This window comes from Arachis hypogaea, chromosome 7 (genome assembly GCF_003086295.3).
Source record: "Arachis hypogaea cultivar Tifrunner chromosome 7, arahy.Tifrunner.gnm2.J5K5, whole genome shotgun sequence".
Classification (NCBI taxonomy): domain Eukaryota; kingdom Viridiplantae; phylum Streptophyta; class Magnoliopsida; order Fabales; family Fabaceae; genus Arachis; species Arachis hypogaea.
In genome coordinates, this window is record NC_092042.1 from 4,918,696 (window position 1) to 4,932,132 (window position 13,437).

Here is a 13,437-nt window from a genome sequence, read left to right on the forward strand (position 1 = left end):
TTTGTGTGCATTTAATTTGTTGTTTTCTGCAAGTAAAGAATCTTCACCGAGAGAATGTTATCTACTAAAAAAATGAAAATATATTACAACTTTGAGTATGTTTTATATTTTGTTCTGGAAAAGAAGGATGGTATTTCAAAATTTATATAGGTTCCAATGAATAACATGTTCTAATAGATAAAGTATATAATTAAATAAGTTCTTAATAAATTTGGTTTAGAATGATTTTGTTTCAAAAATATTTAATTACATCAAAATTATTGAATTTTATAAAAGTAAGAGATAGATTTATTTAACTTTTTTTGTTTTGTTAAACTATGTTGTTTATTTCATTCATATGTTTATTTTTTACTTGGTGAGTTGAATCATTAGGAATTACTCATGTATTGGTCTTATTTTACTAATGAGGCCATAATTATATCCCTTTTTTATTTATCGCGTATAAAATTGTCCACTATATATTGCTAGTAACACTTGATAAAATTTTGTTTTATTAATGAAGCTCGACTAAGCTTGGAAGATCTACAGACGGCTATAACTTTTGGAAAAAGAGGAAGGTAACTCTTGAGTCAAATCCTCTGTTTAATTGAATTGTATAAATAACATTTGTGTGTTGATGATGCATATAGGATCGGTTTAGGTGCAAATGTGCAATATGGAAATTTGCGATTGGGTAAAAAATAAAGTGTTGAAGTACAAAAATGGAAGAAACAGTATTACCCAACTAAGTTTCGATGTTAGTGATGTGTCTATTATTCCTATTGTATGTGTCTATTATACCAAATTGTTTGAACCATTTGAGTGCCATGATAGATAAAACTAGTGCAAGTTCATCCATCCAAAAAGACATGATGTATGGAAGTGATATTATAAGCATGACCCTATGGGTGAAAGGAAAAGATGCTGAGTACAACAACATTCTCGGCTTAGTAAAAAACATTGATCTTTCATCTAATAAATTGTTGGGGGAAATACTAATGGAAATCACAAACCTATCTGCTCTGATTTATTTGAACTTGTCCAAGAATGAGTTAAGTGGTCACAAAGTATTGGCAATATGGAGTCATTGGAATCCATTGATTTCTCTGGCAACCAACTCACAGGGGAGATCCCTCAAAGCATCACAAACTTGAACTTCCTGAACAAGCTAGACTTGTCCTACAATCACTTGGAGGGCAAAATCCCAACGGGCACTCAGTTGCAAAGCTTTGAAGCATCCGATTTCGTCGGCAACAAGCTATGTAGTCCACCATTGCTGCTCAACTGTACCATGGACGGGGAAGTTCCTGATGATGATGCTAATGACAATGAAAAAGAGAGAAAGAATCATGGAGTGAAGTGGCTGTTTGTGAGTGTGGCTTTTCGATTTATAGTGGGATTTTGGGGATTTGTGGGTCCACTGTTCATATGCAAATCATGGATGTATGCCTATTACCATTTCCTTGACGATGTGTGGTACAAACTTCAATCATGTATGTGACTTTATGATGTTTTTCTGGTGCTTGGTTTTTCCTTTGTGTGCATGGAGTTTGTAATGTTTTCTTTTCATTCCTTTTTTTGTAATAGTGGAAATAAAAATACTATGCACTTGTCCTGCTTAGCTTGTTTAAATGTAATCCAGTTAGTATTGTTGTCCCTATAATAATAACACTTAATGCGAGTCAGATTTGGAAAAATCCAAGTACCATCTGGAAAGATGCACTTACGATCAAGGCACTTTGAATCCCTCTTTGTCTGAGTGAATATCTGAGTTATAGAAAATATTTTAGTTTTTTTTAAGAGAAAAAAAGAGAACTCAACCATTTAAGCCAAAATCAGCAAAATGGGTAGCATCTAAAGAAAGAAAAATGACATTAACCTCATAAGGATCTGTATATAAATCATATCTTTTAGCTTGAACTATTGAAATGATTGGTATTATGTAACTGTATGAACCAGCAATAACTGTTGGCAATCTGGTGGCTAAGACTTCAAGTGAATACAAGTCATAAAACTTTGGGCAGAAATATAATTCCATATGATCCTATGCAACACTGTATATCAGAGAGTAAAATCACAGTGAATACCGCTTGAATGAACAGAGATTACCCAAAGAAAACAAGTTGTCAATTAACAAGAGTAATTGGAATTAATAAGATACATTCAATACTCAGCAATATATTCCAGATTTCCAATGTTACTTTTCTCCCAAACTTGACTACAATTAAATCCGAGCGTAACCAACCACAGTAACACAACCATCCAGGTTTCTGCACTCAATAAAAGTAAGACAACTTTATTTGTATATCTGACATGTAAAACTGTCCCATGGTTGCCACTTACCCAGCTCGAGTGAAAGTGGAGATTCAGTATTTGAACTCACATAACTTGCCATATTAACAGTGACCTCTCCAAGGATACTAGACCTTCATGGTCCCTGTTAAGCCACATCATAATTCAAACAAACTTCTAACTGATAAAGAAACATCTTAACTACAAAGTAGAGTATACACAATAGGAACAGCAAACAGCAATAGTATCAGCACCATGGCAACAATAAGCTTGAGGAGACATTCATCAATCTCCTTGGAAGAATTATCTCCTGGAAACAATACAAATTCTGAAAAAGAATCTGACCACTGACAACTCCCATTTTGCACCAGCACCTTGCTTGACTTTGCAATAGCTTTACCACTTTCTACCGAAACAACAGAAACAAGCAGCTTCCCATCCCTTGGGTACCTACAAACAAGAGAATCAGTATTTGTTATTATTAACAGAACCATCTATTTCCTTTATTTTCCTGCACACTGAATTACTATTGAAAACAATTCTAAAATCAACATACAACTTTTTCAGCATTAAAATTTGGATAAAAAGAGTATAATTTTGGTGATTTAAACATTTCCCCCTTGATTACAACTACTTTAGAACTTAAAGATAAGTCATCTTTGCTTACTTTTAACATGTCACTCCAGTCATTCATATTATGATTTGTCCCACTGCTTAGTATTAAGTTATTAATAATGTGAACAAAAATATGTATGAACACTTGTTATTCATATCAAACCAACAACCCGATCTGCTACTTGCATTTGATAAAACATTCAAGTCTCAAGGATTCTATATTATACCTCAACAGAACAACTTCACTTTAGTTCACCTTAATTAATTATCATCCATTTCCAAAATACTAAACTTCTTCACATAATAAATTTCATCTTATTTGATAAAATTCAACAAATAAAGCACTAGTTTTCGCTGTTTCTAAATTAGAAATAGGATCTAAGATTCTGAGGCTTGCATTGCAAATTCCGCACCAAACGCATAATCAGTTCATCACCGCGGATCAACAATTGCGAACATACGAAGCATATTAAGCTAACGTGAAAAAAAAAACAACAAATTTTCACAAACTATTGCATTAGCATTTATCAACGTAAATGGAAGAATAAGGGAAAAATAAAAATTAAATTAAATTACCTGAAGAGCCTTAAAATGAGAGAATCAGAACTCAAATCTTGTATCAGCTGCAGATTTCGAAGAAGCCTTGTTCTTACTCAATCGAAACATCCTCTCGTCTCTCTTCTGAATCACACTCGCGTTCATAATTGGTAACTGGTAAGGTTTCATGTGATTAATCGTAATGAATGGAATACAATACTTACCATTCCACGTTTCTTGGTGACTGCTTGTGCTTCGGTTCAAGGGTGTCGGAAGAGTATATGATCATTTATGTTCAACAACTACATGGATACGCAATATCATCAATTCACTTGCTAACTCTGTATGCACTTAACATATAACACCAAACAAGGAATGAATTCTAAAATTTCAGTTCAATTTGGTGTTAAGCAAGAACATTCACCAAGTGCATAACCAAAATTCAATTTCAATCATCATAAATACTTATAGAAAACTGCACAATATGAGTTACAATGCCTAATGAAAACAAAATTTGAAGCCTATGATGATCAGACATAAGATTTAACTTTCAGGCAATTTATCGAACAGGTTGTATGCCAGATTCATAAACAGCAATTTCAGTTTAATGTAAGCATCAATCAACCCAAAAATTTCAACCAGCCAATACACATTCAGTCCAGAAACACAAATAATCAACTATCCTAAGTCTAACAAGATCAGTAAAAGCAGAATCAAAAGGCACGGAAATAAAAAAAATAATTAGAAAAAAAAGAAACAGACACAGAGGATGGAATGGAACCTGCGTTGAGGAGTGAAAAAAGAAGATAGCATAAGGAGCGGAGGTAGTGTCGTAGCAGCACAGAGTTTCGCCGCCGCTGGTCGTTTTCACCGGAACTGGAAGGTGCAGACAGAGGTGGCGCCACGAACAGGGGTGTTGCGTACAGGAGGAAAGAAATGGAGAACTAGGGAAGAAAGAAAAGGAAGAAGGGAGGAGGGAGGGTTAGCGACGGTGGTCGCCGGCGGTGGGAACAGACGGACGGAGGGAAGGTTGGTGTGGAGGTCTGCGGGCTGGGCTAGGTTTCAGAGAAGAAGAGAAGAAAGAAAGAAGGTTGGGCGGGCGTGGCTTCTCAGGGTCACAGGGTTTAACTCGCAGCAAATTATTTCACCATTTCACTGTTAAGCTTGAATTTGGGCTTGGACAGATCAGGGGTTAGGGTTAGAATTATTTTTTTATAGGGATTTAATTGTGTTTTTAAATTATTAGAGATAAATGTCTGTAAAATAAAAAATTAAGGATATATTTGCCTTTTTATAAAAAATTCAAATATAATTCGATTTATATTGTGTAAATTGATCGGAACAAACCGAATCTAATAATTATAATACGGACAATTAGGTTTATTATCTTTTTTTAATAAACCGATTTTATTCTGAATTATTAAAAAATAGCTTATTAACCGGTTTAATAGAGATGTCCAATCATACTATGACACGTATGAACGTCTTTAAAAAAAGACGTTTTTTGTGTCTTTATGTAAGTGGCCTCCATAAACTAATAACTCATAAGTTTTAGGAAAAAAGACAGATAGGTCCTGACTTTTCAAACTTTTGACAAATACATTTTTGACAAAATTTAAATACAAAAAAGTCTCTGACTCTAACAAACGGAGGACAATTTAGTCCTTCCGTCTATTTGCCTCTCATACACCTAACGGAACTGGCTGACGTGGCTGAAACAGTGTACAGGTGTCCGTTACGGTGCCACGTTGGAAGGAGAAAAAAGTTCGAAGGACAAATAAGTCTTTGACGTCATTTTACAAATAAAGTTCGAAGGACAAATAGGTCATTGAGAAATTTTTTTTCATTATACTTCTATTATGCTTCTATTATGAGAATTTAGTTTATAAAATTAGGCTAATTTTTTTTTTGTATGAAAAAATATTGGTATTTTTGTTGAAAATGGGAGAATGTAGTGTAATTATAGATGGGTGAATTTTTTTGTGGGAAGTCAACACGTGGGGGGCGTAGTGCAACACGTGGAGGGCGTGGTGAACACGTGGCATCATTCTGGCCAACACGTGGGGGGCGTGTTGAACACGTGGCAGCATCTTAGCTAACACGTGGGGGCGTGTTGAATAATTTTCACAATACTGTAATACACTTCAAATGTCAATATTCAACCAAAACACCAATTTTCTTTCCATATTAAAAATAATTTCTGATAAAATTATGCTTGTATTTTGAAATCTAGTTAACTTGTTTTATTCTATAATTTAAATTATTTGTATTAAAATTGTAGAAATTGGGCTTGTTATGTTTCTACTCTTTTTCTTAAATTGCATTAGTTTAGTTTTAGTGCATTTATGTATTATATTAGAATTTGTTAAATTGCATTAGTTCAGTTTTCATCATACCAGTGGCATTAGTTAGCATCAGTTCATTTATGCATCAAGTTAGCATTAGTTCATTTGTGCATCATTCATGTATTAAGTTAGCATTAGTGCATTTGTGTATTATATTAGAACTAGTATTTTTATGCATAATAACATTACGAGAATATATATATATATTTTTAAATTATAGTTCACTTTGTTCTAACAGTATAAATTATGCATGACACAAAAGATTTATAAAATCAAACTACTTTTACAAAAAAGTCGTAAGTTGACAAAAGTTTTTGACTATGAAAACCAAGATATCTGCAGATAAAAAATTAAATAATAAGATTTTTAGTTATTATTTTTATATGAAAAAGTCTAATTTTTTATTAGTAATTAATTTTAACATTCGTTATCTAAAATTTAAAATAATTTAATGTGTATAATTTTACATTTAAAATATTTTAATTATAAAAAAATATCGAATGACATATTTTGATTTGTCAAATTACTAATATAAAATATAATTATATATAGAGTAAAAATAGTAGAGAGAAATATAAAAATGGAGAGAGGTAGATAAGAGAATTTAGGAAATGAGTTTATTAATTTTGAAAAAAAATTCTCAAGGACCTATTTGTCCTTCGAACTTTATTTGTAAAATGACGTCAATGACTTATTTGTCCTTCAAACTTTTTTCCCCTTCCAACGTGGCACCGTAACGGACACCTGGACACCGTTTCAGCCACGTCAGCCAGTTTCGTTAGGTGTATGAGAGGCAAATAGATGGAAGGACTAAATTGTCCTCCGTTTGTTAAAGTCAGGGACTTTTTTGTATTTAAATTTTGTCAGGAATGTATTTGTCAAAAGTTTGAAAAGTCAAGGACCTATTTGTCTTTTTCCCTAAGTTTTAAATATTTTTTAGACAAAAATATTCTTTAAAGGAGGAAACTAAAGTTGTATTTATTAAAGATGGATTTCGTACAATAAAAGTACTCAAATCCTAAATTTATGTTGACTCTTTAATAAAATTTTAGAATTACCTCATCCTTTATCTTCAATATCTTTTCTCTTTTTTTCCAAATCTCAAACACCTCTATTGCCACTACCTTAACCACCCTTTATTCTCTACTACTCCACTAACCACCACTGTCGCCATCTTTTTACGCTGACGATGATAAAGACGACAACAAGGCAACCAGGCAATCCATCCGTTTCCATACAGCGCTACCACCTTCAACTGCAGCAACCCAAACTCCGCGGCGCCCCAGTACCGCCTCAAGCCCATGCACAGATCACCTATACCTTGGCACAGTGGCAAGTTCAGAGTTTAGAGCCATCGGATTCAATCTCCAGCAGCGCCGTTGCACAGAAATGCCACAATGACTTTCCGGCTAAGACCCTGTCTAATGCCGCCACAAGATGGAGAAGCTCCGGAAGTGAGACTGAACCGAGATCTAGCGCGCAAGGTCCCTTCCTGTGGTGCGATTCAACTCCTCCTAGGTCCACTTCAAGCTCATGGACTCCATGGAGAAAGGTCCTATATTTACAACAGTAAAAATTACAAATTTATTATATAATTAACGAAGTTGAACAAATCTCCTGTAACTAATAATTTATTTGTTTTTATCTATACCCAAATTGAACTAATTGAATGTATTCATTGTTCAAATTATCTCAGAAACCTCCAATCATATTTATGTTAGGATACTTGTCAAGTCAGAGAATGACTCCGATAATCACAACGGCAATGGAGGTGCGTGGCGTTGACCGTGACGAAGATGACGCGGGGTTTGAGGAAGAAGGGGAGAGAAAGGGGGAGAGGGATCCAGTTGGAGAGGTTGTGTCGGTGATCAAGTTTCTTGGAGATGGGTTCATGAAGATGGAAATGCTGTCATGGTACCAGTGGTGGAGTAGCAGAGAAAAAAGAAGGTGGTTAAGGTGGTGGTAATGGATGGATGTGAAAGTTTGAGTGGGAAAGAAGAGATGGTTGGGAGTTGATGTTGAAGATAATGGTGGGGGTAATTCTGGAATTTTATTAAAAAGTCAACATAAATTTAGGATTTTGGTACTTTTGTTGTACGGAATCCATTTTTAATGGATACAACGTTAGTTTCCTTCTTTAATGGATATTTTTAATGGTGCGACCTGAAATCGTATGGGAAGAAACTGTCATCTTATTATGTGATAGGATTTTGCATCATCACAGAGCCATTTTTGGCTGATCTGGTAAGCAGACAACTCCAATGATAAACCTTTCTATTAAATTTTATATCTTTAAAGTGTTGTGGCTTACATGTTTTCATAGTAATTTTTTCATGTACCATATGTTTTTCATAATTATAGCAACTAATGTTTTTGCTTTGTCAACATTTTAAATTTGGTTTTCAGCGATGAAGAATTAAAGGACCTAACTTTGATTGAGATTGAACAAATCTTAAACAGTAATGCCAAAAGCTTGCGGGATTATCTGACAATGCCATTTCCATCAGGGGATACTGACCATCTTAGAACACGAAACAAGATGATCTTTGATGAGTTAAATTATGATCGTGTTGAATTACAAAGGCAACACATTCAATGCCTGTCCAAATTAACTACAGAGCAAAGGAGAGTATATGATAAGATCATGAACGCTGTAGAAAGTCAACATGGACATATGTTTTTTTGTGTATGGCCATGGAGGTATAGGAAAGACTTTCCTTTGAAAAACTTTAGCTTCAGCATTGAGATCAAAGGGACAGATAGTCCTAACTGTTGCTTCTAGCGGTATTGCTTCTTTATTGTTACCTGAAGGTCAGACTGCACATTCTAGATTTGTCATACCATTAACCCCAGATAAATTCTCTACTTGCAATATCAAGCAGGGAAGTCCATTGGCAGAGTTAATTGTGAGAGCAAAGCTAATAATCTGGGATGAAGCTCCTATGATGAGCAAATTTGTTTCGAAGCAATGGATAAGACAATGAAAGATTTGATGAGGTTCAAATATGATGAAAGCATAGAGATGCCGTTCGGAGGGAAAACAATAGTCTTTGGTGGAGATTTTAGGCAAATCTTGCCAGTGATTCCAAAGGGGACAAGACAATACATCGTCAATGCATCTTTAAATTCATCATATCTATGGCAGCATTGTGAAATATTAAAGCTAACTATCAACATGCGGCTGCAATCTATAGCTGCAGATAGTGGCATACAAGATTTGCAGCAATTTGCCAAATGGATTCTTCAAGTCGGCAATGAAATATCAGAAGGAATGAGTGACGAGTGCAATTTAATTAGCATACCTCATGAATTCCTTATCACCTATTATAATGATCCAATTGAAACAATCATTGAAGCAATCTATTCTGATTACATTGGTGACATGTATAACGAACGCCACTGGAAAGGTTGAGCTATTTTGGCTCCTACAATTAATGCGGTAGATGAGGTGAATGATTACATGACCGAACTGAACAACAATGCATGCAAGACTTATGTTAGTTCCAATAAATGTTTGTTCCAAGGGGTAGCAATGAAATTGAAGGCATGCACACACCCAAATTTTTAGCAACAATTAAATGTTCCGGGGTTTCAAATCATGAATTGAAGCTAAAGGTTGGTTGCCATGTCATGCTTATTAGAAATATTGATCGCTCTTCAGGGCTTTGCAATGGTACTAGATTGATAATTACAAGATTTGGAGATAAAGTTATCGAGGCAAGATTATTAAATTCTGACAACTGTGTCGATAAGGTCTTTATTCCTAGAATGACACTCACACCATCAAATGCTAGGCTACTATTTAGATTTCAAAAGAGACAATTCCCTCTCATGCTATCTTATGAAACCATAAACAAAAGTTAAGGACAATTATTAGACCACATCGGATTGCTACTGAAAAAACATGTTTTCACACGTGGCCATATATGTTGCCATTTCAAGGGTCACTAACAAGAAAGGATTGAAAATTCTAATTGCTCATGATGAAAATACCGACAAAACATAAAATATTATTTACCCAGAAGTGTTTAGAAATGTATGACAAAGCTTTTAACATTACTTATTTCTTAATTATTATCTCATGTATATACATGTATTTTCGTTTATAAAAAACTTATTTTTTCTCGGTTTACATTCGACCAACTTTAATAATGCATACATGATTTTTATATCTCAAAATTATTCAATAATTAAATATTATTTTTCAAAAAGATTTATTTTTTGGGTGTCAAATTTTATAGATATCACTTCAAAAGAATAAACTAGGTCACAAATTTATTTTTGCTGATGTGGCATTATATAATTGAATGCATGTGTAAAATTATTTTACACTGATAGTACATCAAAATTAAATTCTAAATTAATACAGACAATATATTCTACTTATATCCAGTACATATACTTTATCTTCTTTATATTTCAATAAAATTACAAATATCTTATTACACTAACTTATCAATTTTTAAATGTTAACAATATTTTTACAAAACTAAGTTTCAGCAATTTTAATTTTTCTCTTCAAAGATCATTATTTTTCAAACTAAGCTTTACTTTTATATAGTTATTCTATTTATTTCTCTTCCCGCGCATAGCGCTTAGCGCATAGCGCAGATATCTTGCTAGTTTTTTAGTAACAACCAATAAATTAAATTTAAAAGTGGCACACTGGCACGTGGGATTTACACTAAAAAAAATTTAAGATTTTAATTTAATTTCTGGAATTTAAAAAATTGCCCTAAGTTAATCTTGTACATGTTATTAACTTTACAGAAAACGAATATGAGACTAACATAATGTATTTTTCTAGTATCAAGAATTAAATTAGTATAATGAAGATTTTGAAAATCTTTTTAGGCACAACCAATTTCAAAAATTACTTTAAGAGATTTTTGCATAGGATTTCAATAAAAATACGTCATGATTCTAGCATACGAGTATTCTTGAGAAGGTCAAGGGACTAATTTGGCTCTGTTTTTATGGTATTATTTCTACTGCTAGTGTGAGAATAAAAGAAAGACTAAGAGCAAACTTAGGTAGTAAAATAAGGTTTGCAAGGAGTTTTAATAGAAAAGAACTTGTAAGGAGTTTTCATAGGAGAATTTTATTCTCATTCATTAAAATTATAGTATAGATGATACTATATATATTCCTGTAACAATGTAGTTGAAACATCATCAAAAATAAGAAAGAAAGTTAATTCACATCCTATTTTCTCATATTGGCTTTGTTATAGTTAGTGCATTATTGTGGGTGGTATTCAATTTCATATTACTTTCTATCTATTAGAAGTCAAAATTTCGCTGCATACTCATCAGCTAACTATTATTTTCACATATGTTTGATAATCATAGATCTTTATCCCTAAATGCAACAAAACGTATGAAACCAAGAACATCTCAAATCTTATTATAAAGTTAAATATATTTGGAACAATTTGAAGATGAAAATGAAAAGTGGAAATGTATCTTTGAATTTTTGGAGTTGTTTCCGGGTTAATCTTCAGATAAAAAAAGTAATCTTACTGCCGAACTTTAGTGAATTTAAAGAGATAGAAATAATGATATTTTTAATTAAAATGTCAGTTGGAACAAGGATAAGATTCTCATATTTATTATATATTATGCGGCTGAATATGGTATTGTTAAGCATACTAACCAGGTGACTAATCATACCTCTTTGATTGATTTTTGGTGCCCTCCTTCTATCAATGAAGTTAAGCTAAATTACGTTGCTAGTCTTTTTGAGCAATACGATTTGGCTAGTGATTGATGGGTTATGTTGCAAGTATTTTGATAGGACTCATAAAATGGTGTGAACTTTAGGCAATTTGAATGGGTCTTTGTTTGGCCTGAAAAAGTAGGAATAAGGAGGCTTATGTGAAATAAACATGGTTCTGAAAATCGGACCGGACCGGCCGGTTCAACCGGAAAAACCGGGAATCGGTCAGTTAACCGGTCCGGGTAAGCTCAAAAACCGACCAGCAAAAAACCAGTAAAAAACCGGTCGAACCGGCCAGTTAACCGGTAAACCGGTCAAATCGGCCGGTTTTTAACGGTTTTTTAACGGTTTTTTATTAAATTAATATATTTAAAATTATTTTTAGGTTTTTTAATAATTTTATTTAATATTTAATTAAACCGGTTGAACTCCGGTCGAACCATTAAACCATTGAACCAGTAACCTCACCGGTTCATTGACCGGTCCGGTTCTCGCAACCTTGGAAATAAATTATTTGGAGGCTTATCTTATTATAAACAAAGAATATGCTGTAATGCGAATGGATAACAATGACATTTTCTGCAAGTAGGGCTGGAAGTGAGTCAAGCCAGCTCATGAGTCAGTTCGAGCTCGACTCGTTAACAGTTCGATAAGCTAAACTCGTGAGCTGGTGAGTCAAGCTTGAGCCTGAAATTGAGCTTATAAATTAAATGAGTCGAGCTTGAGTTTGGATAAGTTCAGCTCATTAGCTCGTGAGCTGGCTCGATTATATATATTATAACAATCTTAATTATTTAATATTTATATTTATTTTTTACATATAATTTTAATATAGGACATAAATAAAAAATTTATAATTTATTGATACATAAACAATATATAAAATTGATCTTTTCAAATATTTTTTAAAAAATATAAGTTGTAATTTACTGATATAGAATTATAGATTATGTATTTATGTTTCTCTTATTTGAGCCAACTCGTGAGCTTGAGCCAGCTCGTGAGCTTTCGGTGAGTCGAGCTTGAGCTTAAGAAATAGGCTTGATTGTTAATGAATCGAGTCGTGAGCCAAGCTCAATTTTCGTGAGCCGAGTTTGAATTTGTACTGGGGTATCCCCAAGTCCGAACAGGTTGTTCGGGTATGCTCTTAGCTCTTTTTCTTCTAAGCCGAGTTTGTCGAAGGCAGTTTTGAATAAGATGTCAGCGGACTTCCTTGGTCAATTAATGTGCGGTGGAGGTTGGCGTTTGCCAATATGATTGTGATGACCATGGGGTCGTCGTGTCCTGAGATGATTCCAGATGCATCTTCTTTGGTAAACGTGATTGCTGGGATGTCTGGCACCTCTTTCTTGCCTTCGACATGATACACTTCTTTGAGGTATCGCTTGCGGGATGATTTGGAGATTCCTCCTCTGACAAATCCATCGTGTATTACGTGAATATGTCTTTCCGGTGTGCGGGGTGATCGTTCAGATCGTCCGACATCTTCATCCTTTCTTCTTTTTCTTGGTTCTTCGTCCCGGTTGGCCAGGAACCGATCTAGTTTTCCTTCCCTAACTAAATTCTCTATGACGTTTTTCAAGTCAAAGCATTCGTTGGTGGAATGTCCTCGGACTCGATGGTACTCACAGTATTCGTTCTGATTTCCTCCTCCCCTTTTGCCTTTAAGTGGCCGAGCTGGGGGTATTTTTTCTGTATGGCAGACTTCTTTGTAAATATCTACCAGGGATACCCTAAGAGGGGTGTAGTTATGATATTTTTTTATTTACTCTCCGGAGCGATCTTCTTTTTTCCTGGATTCTTTATCTTTATCTCGGTAGGCAGAACTGAACCTTGAGGCTTCCCCAAGTCGAGAATTCTCCTCCATGTTGATGTACTTCTGCACCCGTTCTTGTACTTCGTCTAGGGATGTCGGGTACCTCTTTGATATAGATTGGCTAAATGGTCATTC

The 13,437-nt window shown here is 34.1% G+C and overlaps 1 protein-coding gene and 1 long non-coding RNA gene across 2 annotated transcripts; one reads left to right on the forward strand and one right to left on the reverse strand.

The window, feature by feature from the left end:
• The first annotated feature begins 1,057 nt into the window (after nt 1–1,057).
• On the forward strand, nt 1,058–1,480 carry LOC140174261 (receptor-like protein EIX2). The gene has a single exon (XM_072198651.1). It carries the CDS (start codon nt 1,058–1,060, stop codon nt 1,478–1,480), a length of 423 nt encoding a protein of 140 aa, XP_072054752.1.
• A 396-nt stretch (nt 1,481–1,876) lies between these two features.
• On the reverse strand, nt 1,877–4,171 carry LOC112702134 (uncharacterized). The gene is made up of 3 exons (XR_011863599.1): nt 3,463–4,171; nt 2,617–2,721; nt 1,877–2,416 (listed from the first exon to the last, which is right to left on the reverse strand). It is a non-coding gene; the product is annotated as an uncharacterized lncRNA (long non-coding RNA).
• Between the last annotated feature and the right edge of the window lie 9,266 nt (nt 4,172–13,437).

Bases quoted from the DNA above. Each gene is read 5' to 3' on its own strand.
- LOC140174261 (XM_072198651.1), top strand. From the start codon at position 1,058: ATGGAGTCATTGGAATCCATTGATTTCTCTGGCAACCAACTCACAGGG.